Here is a 15,607-nt window from a genome sequence, read left to right as displayed (position 1 = left end):
TTCGATGCGTTTTTTCTCCTTTTTAATCATAAACGGCGTTTGTTTTTCCATTAAGGTTTTTTTGCAATTCAATATAGTTTGCATTTTTTATTCATTGATGCTGCGCTACCGAATCAACATTGTACTTTCTTATTGTGATAATTTACATGTTTGTAGAATATTAAAGGTAAAAACAAGCGTTTACAAATGTTTTATTCAATTTTTGGAAAAGTAAATGTTCAAATGTGAAAGTGAAAATAATTAGATGTACATATTACAACTGAATGAAACTTTTTTCATATATAATAAAAAAAAAGTTGTGTTCAATATTTCAATTCATTCAATTGAAACCACAACACTACGAACAACATATGTACTGAGCGTTAAGTATAATGTTAAATCGTGTCAAATTAAGTCAATGTTACATGTACTAAAAACACACAAATACAAATTAATGAAATATACCTAAACCATCTACAAAGCTCAATGCAATTTAAAATGCTTTTACAATTTATTAACATTTCTGTCATCGACTATAAACTAAGAAAGAAACGGCGAATATAAGCTGATGAGTGTTGGTTTCCTTAAGAATAAAATAGTACACAACAGATAACAAGGAAAAGGCATTCAGTGACTAAAATGTTAGGAGACTTGTTCAGGTAATAAGCTGTAACAACGTTCACTGAATTAGTAATGCTCAGACAAAATTTGGTCAAACAAAAAAAGAATAAACTCTTTAAAGATCAAGATCTAGTAAATGAATAGTGCATTTGTGTTTTTGAAATTTTAAATACATATTCTTATTTATAATGATGTTTTATAATTATAACAACTATCTTGGACAGGTTGTAATGGCGATTTTATTGGGATTTTCGGTTTATAACACATTGCAGAACCTTGTTTTTTTAACTGCCATTTTAAATGATATATAAAGGAAACAAGTAACAGATTTAGGACATTCGTTCTATTTTGACTAAAGAAATTATTATCTAGAATGTCTACTGTCTCTCCATGGCTTTAAACAACCTCGTGACCTCCTCTTCAAAATGAGATTAAATCAAATATAGGTACATGTATCGGGATTTCTTTTCCCATGAGTTATTATAAAATGTCAAACAAACTTGAATCTGCTACACCCAAGGACGGCGGTTATTATGATTGTAACATGGATTTCATACACTGTAAAATAAGTTTTAATTCCATCATGTCTTCGTTTTTAAAATGATGCCACAATTGAGTTGATATTAAAATGGCCGCTATTTTCTAAATTTCTGAATCGCATGTCATCGCATACAACTACATTCATTTATTTTTCGCAGAAGCAAAAATCCAACTACAATTAGGAAAAGATGATTAGGACACAAAAACTAACGTAAAGCTCAAAAGTATTATCAAAAGAGAAAGGATTTCTTTGGGTGCTGCACTAACAGCATAAGTTATCTTCCTTGTTCGTAGTTCCATCCAATCGTAGGCTTCTCTGTTCGTGTTGATAAGCAAAGGACCGATTGTATCCTGTACCTTCTTGTGGTAGGTGTTTAGCCAATCAATCTGTAAAATAAATTTCAAAAATAAGTTGCAATTCTTTCATCAAATAGAATTAAATTCAGAGCTATAAAATAGCATTTGTATTGCATTGCAAATTGGTAAATGAATCATATATTTACCAATTGACGGCATAAAAATACTGTTTAATGGGTTTTTCTCTTGAAAATACTTAGGCATATCCATAATCTAAAGTGGTTTTGATTTAACATCAACATTTTGGTAGCTTATAGACCGCGTTTTGTCCGTTTTTCTTTATTTTTTAATTTTCTTTTCTGGGAATTAAAACAACTGAACAATCTTTAAAGCTCTTAAGCAAAGGAAACAATGTGCACAATTTGGTTGAACTAGCCTGATTCTTCTGTAAGTCTAAAATGTTATTCAGACTACAAACATACTTGTACGACGAAAATCAGGTAAAATACTACATTCAAAAACTTTTAGAAACTAAGATTAAAACGACGTAAGATATTCCCATGCAATGAATACCACTTTCAAAAATAAAGTTATAGTTTTAAATCATCAATGTATACACTCTTCTTCTATACCTGGTCCTTTGACAGCATCTCGTATTTGATGAGATTTGGCTCGTGGGGGACCAAGGTAACCAATTCAAATCCAAGAAAAACCGAGTTCCTGAACTTGTACTTTAAAAAAAATGTTGAAAATTCAATAAAGGTTAAAAGGCTCTTGGATCAAGGATTGTTACATATTATTATAGAAATCTTTACCATTATGATATTTACTTCACTCAAATTGACTTTATTCGCAAAGGAATTGGAACCCTTTACATGAATTTACATCAAATTCAGGTAGAAACAAGTGTTTATTTAAAAGCATTTTCAACTCTAAATTTTAATGCAGGACAAATATTACAAAATAAAACACACTTTTAGACTTATAATATTACCTTTAAATTAAACTTTTTTACTTCCATGATGCTTTCTACTCTCATTCCAAAAGATCCATCTTCGTAGTAACCAGGTTCTATGAAAAATAATAATTGTAATATTTATAAACTTCACATATTCAGACAAAACCTCCTTTCTAAATAATTTACAATATTTGGAATTTTGGTTTCTGAGCATATTCGTATACATTTTCATTTAAGGCAATGTATGTAAAGGTTACCATCCGAAAAGAACTGTCCTTCTTCTATTGGATGGTCATACGATGGTTGCTTCCCAGTCATTCCAATTCTAGCCGGACCTGTGAGTAATCTTGAAAGTCAAGTATTGTCTTTTCTATTATTAATATATACATTTACTTAAAATATTTCTGTAATTGAATGATCAAATGTTTGAATTTAATATTGATATGTGATGCAGCTATCAAAATTAAATGGAGAGCTACCCTCTTAAACTTAAGTTATGCACTTATTTGCTTTAGTCAAAATGAACACAAACGTTGGTCCGTAAAACTTAAGCCTTGCCTTCATGGACACCAAGGTACATCCCTATTCCATGTCCGGTACCGTGTCTGTAATCTAGTCCAGAGTTCCACAGATGTCGACGGGTCAATATATCGAGTTCACGACCTGTTTGCATGTCAACATGTATTATCCCCTGTTTAACACGACAACATATGTTTGATTTCGACAAGAACATTATTGAGAGAGTGTCAAAATTAGAATGGTTGATTTTTAGCTCTGTATTTTTAATATTATTATAATTCTCTAATTTCTTTTATTTCTGTAGTTGTAAAATGTGTAATAAAAACAGTTTAATACCATAGGGACCAAAAGACATCTTCATGAATTTCACATTGGCAAGATCAATATATCCTTTCAACACAAGAGTGTAGCATTCCTTCAAAATGAGAAAAATGAATACTATACTATCTCAAGATATCCTCAATTCCTTTTTCGCTTAATTTCTCGAAATTTATGAATATCTCAAGGTCAAACGATGTTCATTCAAAAGTTTGAAATATTTCAAAGATTTCTTATTTGTAACACCCCTGTTGCCTTATTAGCTTTCAATACAAGGCTAAAAATGTGATGTCTACGGGGATTTTATTTTGCAGTAAGCCCGGATAATAATTGAAAAATTGCGCTAGGTATTCCGAGTGACTTCTGAATGGAGAAAAGATGTAGACATTCCCCATTTCAAATCTCCGTAAGAAATCTGTTTTCGATCATGTGATTTTTTTTTCGAATGAAAAAGGATAATTTGTCAATGAAGATATCTTGGAAATTATCCATCTCATTGATTTTAATTGCAATTTTTGCACAGGTACATGTATGTATATTTTTATGAAAAATCGTCCAAATGTGTTGCATAAATATCTTGGACAGACTCTAGGCATGTAATACGTTTCTGTAATAAAATCTAAAAATTTTGTGTCTTGAATATATATTCTATTCAAAATTATAAAACAAGCAAATCATATTATAAAAAAAAAAACATATTAAACAAAAGATCTTATTTCTTAAATACTTTCTGAAAATCTGTTGGAGATCCAAAATGAAATGTCCTAGTCACATCTGTTGTTCCATCTCTGTCTCAAAAATAAAAAAATGAAAGTTTTAAATAGTTTTATATCCATACATAATCGCTATAGCATTCTGTTTGAGATTTGTATTATAGATCATAATTTTCAATCTGTTCAAAGAAAATGGAAACAAATTAATGATTTTAACAAAAAAGAGTTTTTTTAATTATTGTATTGATATGAATAGGCTATTCAAATAATTTCATATTCATGCATTATCTCTATAGCACTCTGTTTGAGATTTGTATTACAGATCATAGTTTTGAATTCACGTAAAAAAATAAAAAAGAACAATAACAAACTGTCAACCTTCTCAAAAGAAAAAAAATATGAGCTTTAACAAAAGGGAGGCTTTCAAATCATTGCATTGATTTAAATAAGCTATTTAACTTTTTCACAACCAGTGTCATCATTTTAAAAAGAATCAATAATATTATCAGCTTACAAATACTGTCCGCCTGAGTCCAAAAGATAAACGTCATCTGTTGTAATTTCCTTGTCTGTCAAGTTGGAAGGTGCATAATGAATTATTGCGCCGTTTGAACCACTTGATGATATTGTTTCAAAACTCAGTCCGCGATTGTACATTTGTTTTCTAGATAAAAATAAATATTAACTTTACCTAGTATGATTCCTCCTATTTTGATTCCTCATTTTTAACGGAAACTTCCTTAATTCATAGTTCTATAGAAACTAACAGGACTGAAGTCTAAACGCTCTGTTTATCGATTGATCGAAACCTACAGCGACTGAAACTGACGGGAAATGATGACAGAACTGAAATCTACACGCCCGGTTTATCAACTGGTCGGGACCTTCAGAGATCTAAGAAAGTTCACAGACTGTACGAAATAATCATTATGATGTCAGATTCCAATTCTAAAGGGAGACGATGTGGTTTCTTTCAGCTAACTTACTGAAGTACATTAAAGGGGCATGGTCACGATTTTGGGCAAAAATTATTTCTCCGATTTTATGTTTACAATGATTCATTAATGCATTTTAAATAGGCAACCAAAATTTGAGTATCATTTGCTGAGTTATAAGAGAGTTACAGAGCTTACAATTCTATGCTATGTAAACAAAGCTTTTTTTACATTTTGAATGTTGAATTGAAAAGTGCTATTTTAATCCCCAAATTATGTGTTAAAGGTTAGGAACTGTTTATTTATGAAGAAAATGAAGAAAAAGATAGACAAATCTGCTTAAAAAGATTTTTTACTGGTATATTGAACCTATGTAAACTAAAACAGGGCACGAGCCTTGTTTACATGACAAAGAATTGTGAGCTTTGTATCTTGCTAATAACTTAACAACTGACTCTCAAATTTCATTAAATCATTAGAAATGATTTCCTAAATCATTATAAATAATAAAAACAGCAAAATAGAATTTGACCAAATTCGTGACCATGCCCCTTTAACGGTTATGTGGTTCATTTTACTTACTTTTTACATTCAATTCATTAGTTTGTTAAAAGATATAGGTAAATATAGACAATAAAATGCTTTCTTATGCATTTTTTCTGCAATGTTGTCATCTTCAAATCTCACATGAATCAACAAAGAAAGCATTTTATGATCTAAATGAATACTGGATGTTTTCCTGCGCAATCGCGGAAATCAACACTTTCATATTAATATCCCACAATGCTGTATGATACACTGTAATTTTTGTTTTAAATTTTGTGTACTATTTTTCATATATTCTTAATTGCTTTCTTAACATATTCATTAAAATTGGGGGGAAAAAACTATCTGCATGGCTGGACATTTTAAAGAGACGACACAGTAGAAGAATCTGAACTTAAATGGACGACATTTGCATGAACGTGGCCTTCATCTATTTTTTTTGTGTTGTTGTATCTGACTAAAAACAATTTAACTTGTTTATTTTATTTCAAACCAGCGAGTGGGTATTTAGTGCGTTGTATATCTAAATTTTGTTTTTAAAGTCAAATATTTCTATAATTTTCATCACTATTCCAAATGTGAATTGCAGATAAAAGACTATATTAAAAGGAAAAAAAAAACAAATTGGGAGGTGGAAGGGAGTCATCCCTCCAATACTCAAATCCCCCCGTTTTATGCACACATCAATACATCATTTATTCATATGGACAATGGACACGTTCTATTAATTAATTAAATCAATCATAAAGTTTACTAAAGTGGTATATAAGTGTATGAAATTGAAAAACTGTAGTGTATGTGAATTTTTACTTGCATATTATAAACCAGATATGCCAGATTTAAAGTACATGTATCTGCCCGATGATTATCTCGCCCTACACTTTATCCATGACGATAATTAGTCAAACCGCGTTCTTGGCCACACCGTTCCGGAAAATTTTTTCTATTCAAACTAAAATCGCATAAATTTGTTCCATTTTATTTCATAACTTTTCCATATTAACCAAAAATGTCAAATCCAAGATATCTGTCTGCGATGCATGTTCAACTCGTACACTTTCCAACAAGACTTTAATTAGTCGACAAGCGTTCTTGGTTACCCAGTTCTGGAAAGTTCACTAGAGGTCGTTCTTTGCAAGCGTTCTAAATATCAAAATTAAAATCGCACATTTATGAAATGAATTGCCTTATTTTAATTATCTAACGTTTGTCAAATCTTAACTTATATGCGTATGCTAAGTATGTTCCCAGTTAATATGTTCACTCTTTACGTAATCACGCAATATTATTTCCTTGCAAGCATATATTTTGATGCAAACTTCCGCTGTCTTGGATCTGCCAAAGCATGTCCACCACCTTACTCTCATTTTTGCTATTTCGGGCTGGTTTATCGAAAGAGAAAGTAGGTTTTTAATTGATTTTTTGAATAATTTCTCCGTACTTATCAGGAAACATTCAATTATAGTTGAAGGACACGTTGAAACGCTAAAGATGGCAAAATGTCTTAATTCATAAGAATAAATATCATGAAGAAAACGGGCGAAAAACGTTTACTATTGCTTCGCATAAGATACTGATTTATTGATTTAAGAAAATATTCAGTCTTAAAAAGAGAAGCTTTAACACGTTTTTTTTAAATCACCATACCCTCTGTATTCAGTTAGTTTGTCAGCCGCGGAAAGTTCTGTCCAACGCACACCTGCTTTAACCTGTGAAGTAAACCACACTTAATTACCTTTAGTCTAACACCACCCCCTATTCTCCAGTTATTAAGAATCACAATAAAGCGAAATATTACTGGGGTTTTTTAAATCCTACTATTTTATAAAACTTGATTCATTAATGTAATTTAATAGTAGTATGTATAGATTAAAAACAAGAGATTATATTGATGTATTTTTAGATCTTCCTGGATAGTAGTATTGTTGTTCATGGTTATATTATAAATACCTCTTTCTCCAGTCTGGCAACGAATGATATCAACGCAACAGCATCTCGTACCTTGTTGTCAAAATATTCAAAAAATAGAATTTTCGAAGACCTCGGACAATTACAAAAAAAAAACCCAAAGTAAAAGGATATTTGAATATTGAACCAAAGCATATAGAAACCAAGCAGAACAAATATGATGTAAAATAAATAAAATCTTTGTTTGATATGCACTCATTTCTCAACACTTACGTGCGATTTAATCATTCCTAGTCTCTCGATTGGATTTTTCCGCGCTTTTTGTACACTTATTGCTGTGTTTTCCTGAAGCAGTTTTCCCTAGATACAAAGACAGAAATATTAGACTAATTAGCGTGACTTATTTGGTAGTCCTGAAAAAGTGATTAAAAACAAAAGATTACAGGCCTAATTTTGTGACTAACGATTTGTATTCGTGAGAAATATAAAGACTTTACTAATAGACTTTTTTATATTTGTTCCTTTCTATGCAGGTTTAATCTATTAATAACATGTAACATGTCGGTCATACCTTAGGAATGAGAGAATAGAAAGCATAACTACAGATCGGCGAGATCCACACTCTCTCACTGTATTCGACAACGGAGCTCACTTTGTCTGTCACTGCTACAGGGTCATATTCTCTAACCTTGTATACGAATATAGTAGAAAACAAAATTGGAAGAGAAGATATCTATATTAAGTTTATAGCACAAAAGAATTGGCATACACGTCTTATTTTTAATTTTTCGTTAAAATCTTAGCAGTTACTGTAACATTTTTAAAATAACTTCATGTTACCTCAACACAATATCCGGGTTTACCGGAACAAGAACCATCTGTTCCGGTATTTAGGTGCTCGTACAGTTTCTGAGTCGTTTCCTCCTCAGTGGGATTAGCGGTTAGTTTGGTATTGTGATTTTTTATGTACAATCTATAAAAGAGTGATTAAAAAAAATATATAAAATATACAAGACGATGAAATGATTCAAACGAAAAAAAATTAATGTTTCGATTAATTGAGTTAGCATTGTGGTAACCGCTTTTATTTCATTCGTTTCATATTGAAAAAATTGATCAAATCCTCATAAAAAATAAATATGAAGAAATAATAATGTTTGAATTACCAATGATAGAATACATGTATAATCAACATATATCAACGACCTTTAATGTTTATATACATTTACATATTTAATAAAAACCATGGTAAAACAATATTCTTTTCACACGATTTTTTTCTGTTTCATTATTTTGAAGGAAATATATATGCTTTGAATTTTTTTTTTTTAGATAATATCATCCGTTATTCTTTATTACAACCATTCAATGAACCGAATCATTTTAGGGTAAAAACAGGAATGAATTAGAAGGCAACTCTTCGACCCTTTGTCTATTTCAAATACAACATTTTTCTAAAAACTTACATTGTCTGGTTCTTCTTACGATCGACAATAACATAGGAAAAGAAAACAGGTGTGAATGGAATATCTGAGGCTCGGAGGTTAAGTAGCCCTATTAAAAGAGAAATGTACATGTATATACGACGTATATGACTAAGAATTGTAATGAGTTTGCTTTTAATAGTTGGTTTAATTGTGACTATCATAACGTACAAGCAGTTTCGTCAAGTCCAGTGACAACCATTGCGTCAGCCTCCTTTGTCTTCATCGAAATGTGCATGTCGGCCATTTTCTCCTGCCAGTGTCGGCCTAAAGACAGGGTAGATGTCATTTTATAAGATGATTACTGAATTCTATATTGTGGGGTTTTTTTTTTGTCACACAATCGTGTTCATTATCCTATCCAATACTTTTTGAGTTTTAGCCGCGCCATTTGGTAAATGAAAGGCACTAAAACTGCATGCCAAAAAAATCAACAAATGGTGAAGAAATTTTTAATCTATTCAACCACTTTTATATTTGATATCACTCTTAAATAACTTTCACAACTTAAGGGTTCCATCACGATATTTTCAAATTTGGGAACGACCATGCGACATCACTGTATTTTAATTTCAACTATATATTTTTTAATATTTATTCAACCTTAGAATCAAAGTGATACTAAAATTTTAAGTAACCGTATGTAAATTTTAAAAAGCAATTTTCACACAAATGTGCAAAAATGCATTTCTTTTATTGTTTTTAAGAGTAAAAATAAATCAGAAATGATATAACAATGATAAATTGTTGCTTTAATTTTGTTGATAAACAGGACTAAAAATATTCTATTCAAATGTAATACTTTGGTTGTTTTTAAACCTGCAAATTTGTAAGGCAGAGCGTTAATTGGAGAATTTGGGAAAGATGGTCGCCCACTAGTCCAGATGTTTCCTACCAGGTCCTCATTGGTCTTGACCAAAGTAATGTTATTTTTAGAGAGTTCCTTTTCGTAATTGGTCCAACTGCCTGAAAAATAGGATATGTTAATAGAGTCAATCTCAGCCTTAATAAGTGGATGCTATATTCATTATTCAGGTAATAGTGATTGTTTTGTTGTGTTGTTTGTTGATTAGTTTATATGAGAAATATTCAAACTAATTCATTTGTCGTCTAGAAAGTGACATTAGCAACGACTTTTTTGAGATCCAATATAAAGGACACAAACGTACGGATTTTCTTTAAAACGTACGAAAAACAAGGACCAAAACTTTAAACAAGAAAAATAGATGTCAGTAATTAATGATGAAAATTAAGTGCTTGGAAATATAAAACATTGTTGTCATTAATTACTTTTATCATCATATCACCTTTAGATCATATTGTTAAAAATATGCATTGTACATACGACTGCCAAGTAGATAAGGGTAAGATCCAACTGTTGCGTGTTCTATTCCCTCTAGAACGGATATCAACCACTCTGTAGAGGACGGCACACCTTTTTCACCTTAATCGAAAAATGAAAATTATACAACAACTTCTTGGTCAAATATATCTCAATCAGTAGTGAGATTCCAAATTACCTCTTTTCATTAAAATCCAGTTACAGTCCATTTCCGCTTCCGCCTGCAGGAAGTACCGGCCGTCAGTCCAAAGAGCAGCATTTGCCATAGTCACAATTGCGTATCCTACCAAACACCATTATTTTATTCTTGTAAGATAATCATATAATTTAATTCTGGTTGTAAAGCGGCATTTGATTGGATAGAAAAAAGTTAAATTTGTATAACCTGGTTTGCACGTCACAAGACACGTCACAATGCACCAACGTCAAAAACATACTAATCCGCTTGACGTTACGTTTGAATTTTGAAAAGATTAATATCATTTTTAAAAGTAAAACGGACTCAATTTGTACAGCAAATTACAGAAAATTAAATTATAAGGGATGAACTCAATATCTACCCAAGTTATACTCGTATAACCTGAGTTGGAGCAATTTACGCTTTCTTATAATCTGCTTCGCGGTTCTAAAGCGTAAATTGCCCCAACCCAGGTTATACTCGTATAGCTCGGGTAGACATTGAGTTCATTTCTTAAATATTCTAATCATGAAAATAAGGTAATGAAACAATAAAAAGGAGATTTTTCACATTAGTCATGCACCAAATTAATTGTATTTAACCCTTATTTTGAGTATTGTAAGACATTTGTGCAAATGCTCCAAATTATGATAACTACCCGCTGATCCTGATAATCCACAGATAAATTTCCTTCTCTGATCGTACGGAGACGTGTACTCACTCTACAATATGAGGATAATTTTGTGTTTGATAATTCCATTTGATGCTTTATTAAACAGATAAAGGGTGGAGCAAAAATAATTTTTTAGAATATCACTCAATCTTAAAGCTTATCAAAGTTTGTTTCTAATGTTATATTTTTATTTCATTATAAATTCATTTATTTTAAAATGGTTAGAACCTAAAAGAAGTAAGGGTTACCTGATGAGCATCTTCCGACGGAATGATGTAGGCATCTATCCCTATTTTTCTCATCTCTTCCCTCAAATCTCTCAGTCTTAGGGTGGAGTTGACTCTGTTTGAAGGAAATATCTGAAATTAAGATAACTGTTGGTCTAGAATTTTCTTTTTTCTACTTCTATAGTATGTCAATACCACATTCCCAATGTATACCATTTAAATCATAATGTATATAAAATTCAGAAAAGCTAAAAGGAATATGAGACCAGAAAACTTTTTTAAAACATAAAGGATGACTGCAAAAAGCGCAGGGTTTAGGTCTTTTCGGTCGCTTCTGTTGCGTTTAATTCTTAACATAATATCTCTTTTGTTTATTTCATAAAAGAATCTTTTCAATTTCCAACATGAATGAAGATTTTAGACTGTGATACAATAAACTAATTCTAATATGTTTTTCTCAATAAAACTTTTGAAAAGAAAGATAATTTTCGCTTATCTTCCCTTGATTGAATGCAATTAAGATTGATATCAATATGCATGAGAGGTGAAGCTGACATTTTCAGAATGGTACAAAATTAGACCAACATGAATAAGAATGCCATGTATAAAAAAATTATGTGATCACTCTTTCACCATAGCCCTTTCTATTCTGCATGGTACAAGTATATTAATTACTATGGTTTCAGCAATAAGACCATGCTCATGTAAGTACAGAAGACTTTAAATCAATGCGTCACAACTTTACGTGTTCGAAAACATTGTCGTAGTTAGCACTCGTAAGTATTTAACGTAATTACATAAAGTTGCAGTTTGGGTGTTGACCATTTCAGCAATTGTAAGAAAAATTTTCTTTTAAAAAATTTTTCTCTCGCAAATATCGCATGTCCCTAAGTGCAGTCATTCTTTGAATTTGTTTAAACACGATATCTACGCATGCTGGTTTCTTTAGACCTGGTAAGTGTAATTTTAATATTTGGATTTTTTTTACTCCTAATACTATATGAACAGTGCCTTTCTGGGAGGGTACACCCCGATGACACCACGAGACGAGAAAACCATTGTCCACCACGTGTAACAATATATAAATAGTGCCTGTTTGGGAGGGTAACAGTTGAAATTGACATCCCGAGGAAACCATTGTCAACCGACGCGAAGCGGAGGTTGACAATGGTTTTCGAGGGGTGTCAATTTCAACTGTTATCCTTCCAAACAGGCACTATTTATTTTATTATACTGAATGTCTTACTTTTAGAGAATATTTTTACTGCTTTTATATAGAAATGACGTGAATTCTACGGCGAACCGTACGCGCATAATTTACGCGCATGTAACAATTCGTTGTGTTACCCGTTACTAAGTGTGTTGCTCACGCTGAGGGTAATAGAACGGATTATCAACTGCGTCTAAACCAATCAGATTTCAGTATTTAACATGAAAGTATAATAATTCATTTTGTTACCCGTTGCCAAGTGTTGCTAACGCTGAGGGTAATAGAATGGATATCAAACTGCGTCTAAACCAATCATATTTCAATATTTAACATGAAAGTATAATAACATGCATTAGCTCTTTAACATGTGAAAACTGTTATAAAGGTAAAGTGTAGATCTTGAATACCCAGCTGGGTTTCTGAGAATGCTATCAAGGCACATAAAGTTTGTTAAAGTTGTAATCTGTCGCTACGCACATATGCTACCAAGGCACATAAGGTTTGTTAAAGTTGGTTGTAATCTGTACATTCTACGTACAAGTGCAGAGCTTAATTCTGTCAAGTGTTGTGTTGTCAAAAGTAGTCATATTTATTTATCATAATAATAAAATACCTGCACATTGTTATACTATTATTTGTTATGTCATATTAATCGGAGCGGCGTTCTAGGTCATCACAAAAAAGAAAGTATGGAGAATTGTTATTGTCATAATTTGCAATAAATGTAAATGTAAGAAATAAGTTATCATTTTTGGATGTATATCGGGATATAAATACGGGTTGGTAGTGATCAAATCTTCCATAAAGCCCTTCGGGATACGTGAATACGTGACCAACCCGTATTTATAACCCGATATACATCCAAAAATGATACCCTATTTCTTAAATAACCAGAAAAAACTCCATTATAAGACCAGATCTTTTTGTTAAATACACTGTCGTTAATTTTTCGCTATTCGAAAATCGTCGCAAACAAAGCGGAAATTGGAAACAAATTGAAAAATACCCTGATATACTGTACTTGGTTCAGCTTTATAAAACCTCCCTTTCTTTGTGTTTCATTTTGGATTATTATTTTCTAATTTATTTCAATTGATTGGTAACAGATTTTTCATTATCATTTAAAATGTACAGGTATGCATGCATTTCCGAAAATTTACATTAAACGTTGTAAAATTTAGTGGAACACAACACAGAAAAATATGAAAATCATATAGACTAATTGTTTTCAGCAAATTCAATTGATCAGATGTTTTTTTTTTCATCCTACAGCAACATGCGCAATTTTTTAATTTTAGAAAAAATCGGCGATTTAAAGCACAAAGATTTAAGTTCATTAAAACTAGGGTAATCGAAACGTTTCCGCAGCTGATAAATGATAACGTCATCGCCTATTTATGCTGCGGCAGCAAATGTGAGTTTTGTAGTGTTACAACCCTAGATAAATGTAGGTCAAACGTACATCATTGCATATATATCTGCATTATTCTGTTTTGTACGTGTATATATAAATAGACTGTGTCTCCGTGTATAAAAATAAGGTACTATTTACCAGTACTAATAGTCAAGTTTGTATTATCTGATATTACCTGTCCCGGGGGACATGATGGTCGGTCCTCGGGGGATATGTCCCTGATTTCTGACCGTCTATCAGTCGACACGGAACGTCTGTGTCGTTCTTTGATTTCTTCAACATCATAAGTCTGAATAACCGCTACAACTATTAATCAAACAAGTTAAGGTTTTAAAACTTTGCATAAATTGGAGTTTCTACAAATATATATTCTTTGATGTATGTGAGCTTTCACTGATGCCGATATAAAAAGAAGGTGCGCCCTTTTATGAAAACGATTATACACTAGCTAGTGACTGGAATTCACATTGGAATTATCTGATATTACCTGTCCCGGGGGACGAATAACCTCGATAAAATATCCAATATATTTTGCAAGTTTTAGGAATTTCAAATATATTTGCAGAGTTGCACTTGATTATACGTTACATGAAATGTTTCTAAAACCGAGAATATGGCATTTAATACCAAATCTTTAAAGGACAAATAGATAAAAAACTATCCATGTGGAAAAATTCAATTTTTAAACTTTTATTAGATTTTCTTAACTGTCATAAACAGTTTGAATAAAGATATTTGACATACCGCCGTAGAGATGTACTGATCCCAAGATAAAGACCAAAAGAAAGCTAAACAGATGCATCCCTTTGTATCTCTGTTGAAACTACTGCTGATCTCGTGTACTCAATATCACGATCGTGTATTTTTTAAAGTTTAGGATTCACACGTGATCCAGACATAATTTACATTTTTATCAGCACGTTCAATCTTATGATGCAAAAGAGCAGTATATTCATATTTTCTAACCTGCTAAGACTTGCGAACGTCGGTGTAAAAGTCTGACATAATATTGTTGACGTCCTCATTTTGGGAGCTATCATTTAAAGAATGCACACATAGTTGGCTGCTTTGTCCGATGTTATATACCAGTATAACAAGTTCTACGTGCACTTCCAAACGATAGGATTGGATCGTGTGTGTATAATAAGGGGCTTAGTAGTAGTTTTTACAATAAATTTTCATGTTGAAAAGATATACATGTATACATCTACATGTTTATTAGTTAACAAATCAAACTTTTATGATAAATAAGATTTGTAAAAATCATTAATTTTTGTCAAAGGAAATATTTCTCGTCTAAATAAAATATAGCAAATCAATTCTTGTACAGGAGGACTATAATTAAATTTTGCTCCAAATTAGGCTTTTTATCGGCCTTTTCCACAAAAATATGGCTAACAGAAATTTATAAAAAAAAACATGATATTTTTGTCATTTTAGTAGAAAAGAACATTTAAGTTAACAAGTCGGGTGTATTTTGCATCAAAATATAATTACATATGCTTATTAAATACTTATAATTATTTACTCATTTGATGAAAAGACCTATCCGTCACAAAATATTGAACATTTCACATTATCGTATTTTGTATTGTCCAATTCATTTTATTCGTAAGGTTGATCTCTTAGAATTTAAGTTGAGTGTACTTTTATTATGTTCTAATGTGTAAGATATTTATTAAACTTGCAAAGAATGCAAACAAAACCGGCAGATTATGGAATTCCCTTTTCGTCATATTTACAAT

The 15,607-nt window shown here is 31.3% G+C and overlaps 1 protein-coding gene across 1 annotated transcript; it reads right to left on the bottom strand.

Moving 5' to 3' along the window:
- Nucleotides 1–69: 69 nt before the first annotated feature.
- LOC128184085 (xaa-Pro aminopeptidase 1-like) lies at nucleotides 70–14,866 on the bottom strand. Its single transcript, XM_052853410.1, has 22 exons — nucleotides 14,607–14,866; nucleotides 14,038–14,168; nucleotides 11,260–11,370; nucleotides 10,997–11,060; nucleotides 10,339–10,443; nucleotides 10,164–10,262; nucleotides 9,638–9,784; nucleotides 8,990–9,085; nucleotides 8,801–8,888; nucleotides 8,175–8,307; nucleotides 7,906–8,022; nucleotides 7,608–7,694; nucleotides 7,377–7,427; nucleotides 7,074–7,135; nucleotides 4,460–4,609; nucleotides 3,960–4,020; nucleotides 3,251–3,329; nucleotides 2,954–3,058; nucleotides 2,653–2,730; nucleotides 2,432–2,508; nucleotides 2,070–2,168; nucleotides 70–1,527 (listed from the first exon to the last, which is right to left on the bottom strand). The coding sequence occupies exons 1-22, from the start codon at nucleotides 14,662–14,664 to the stop codon at nucleotides 1,333–1,335; spliced, it is 2,193 nt and encodes a 730-aa protein (XP_052709370.1). The 5' UTR covers nucleotides 14,665–14,866; the 3' UTR covers nucleotides 70–1,332.
- Between the last annotated feature and the right edge of the window lie 741 nt (nucleotides 14,867–15,607).

This window comes from Crassostrea angulata, chromosome 5 (assembly GCF_025612915.1).
Source record: "Crassostrea angulata isolate pt1a10 chromosome 5, ASM2561291v2, whole genome shotgun sequence".
NCBI lineage: Eukaryota > Metazoa > Mollusca > Bivalvia > Ostreida > Ostreidae > Magallana > Magallana angulata.
Note: the sequence above shows the minus strand (reverse complement) of the source record. Positions and strands in the feature narration are given on the sequence as shown.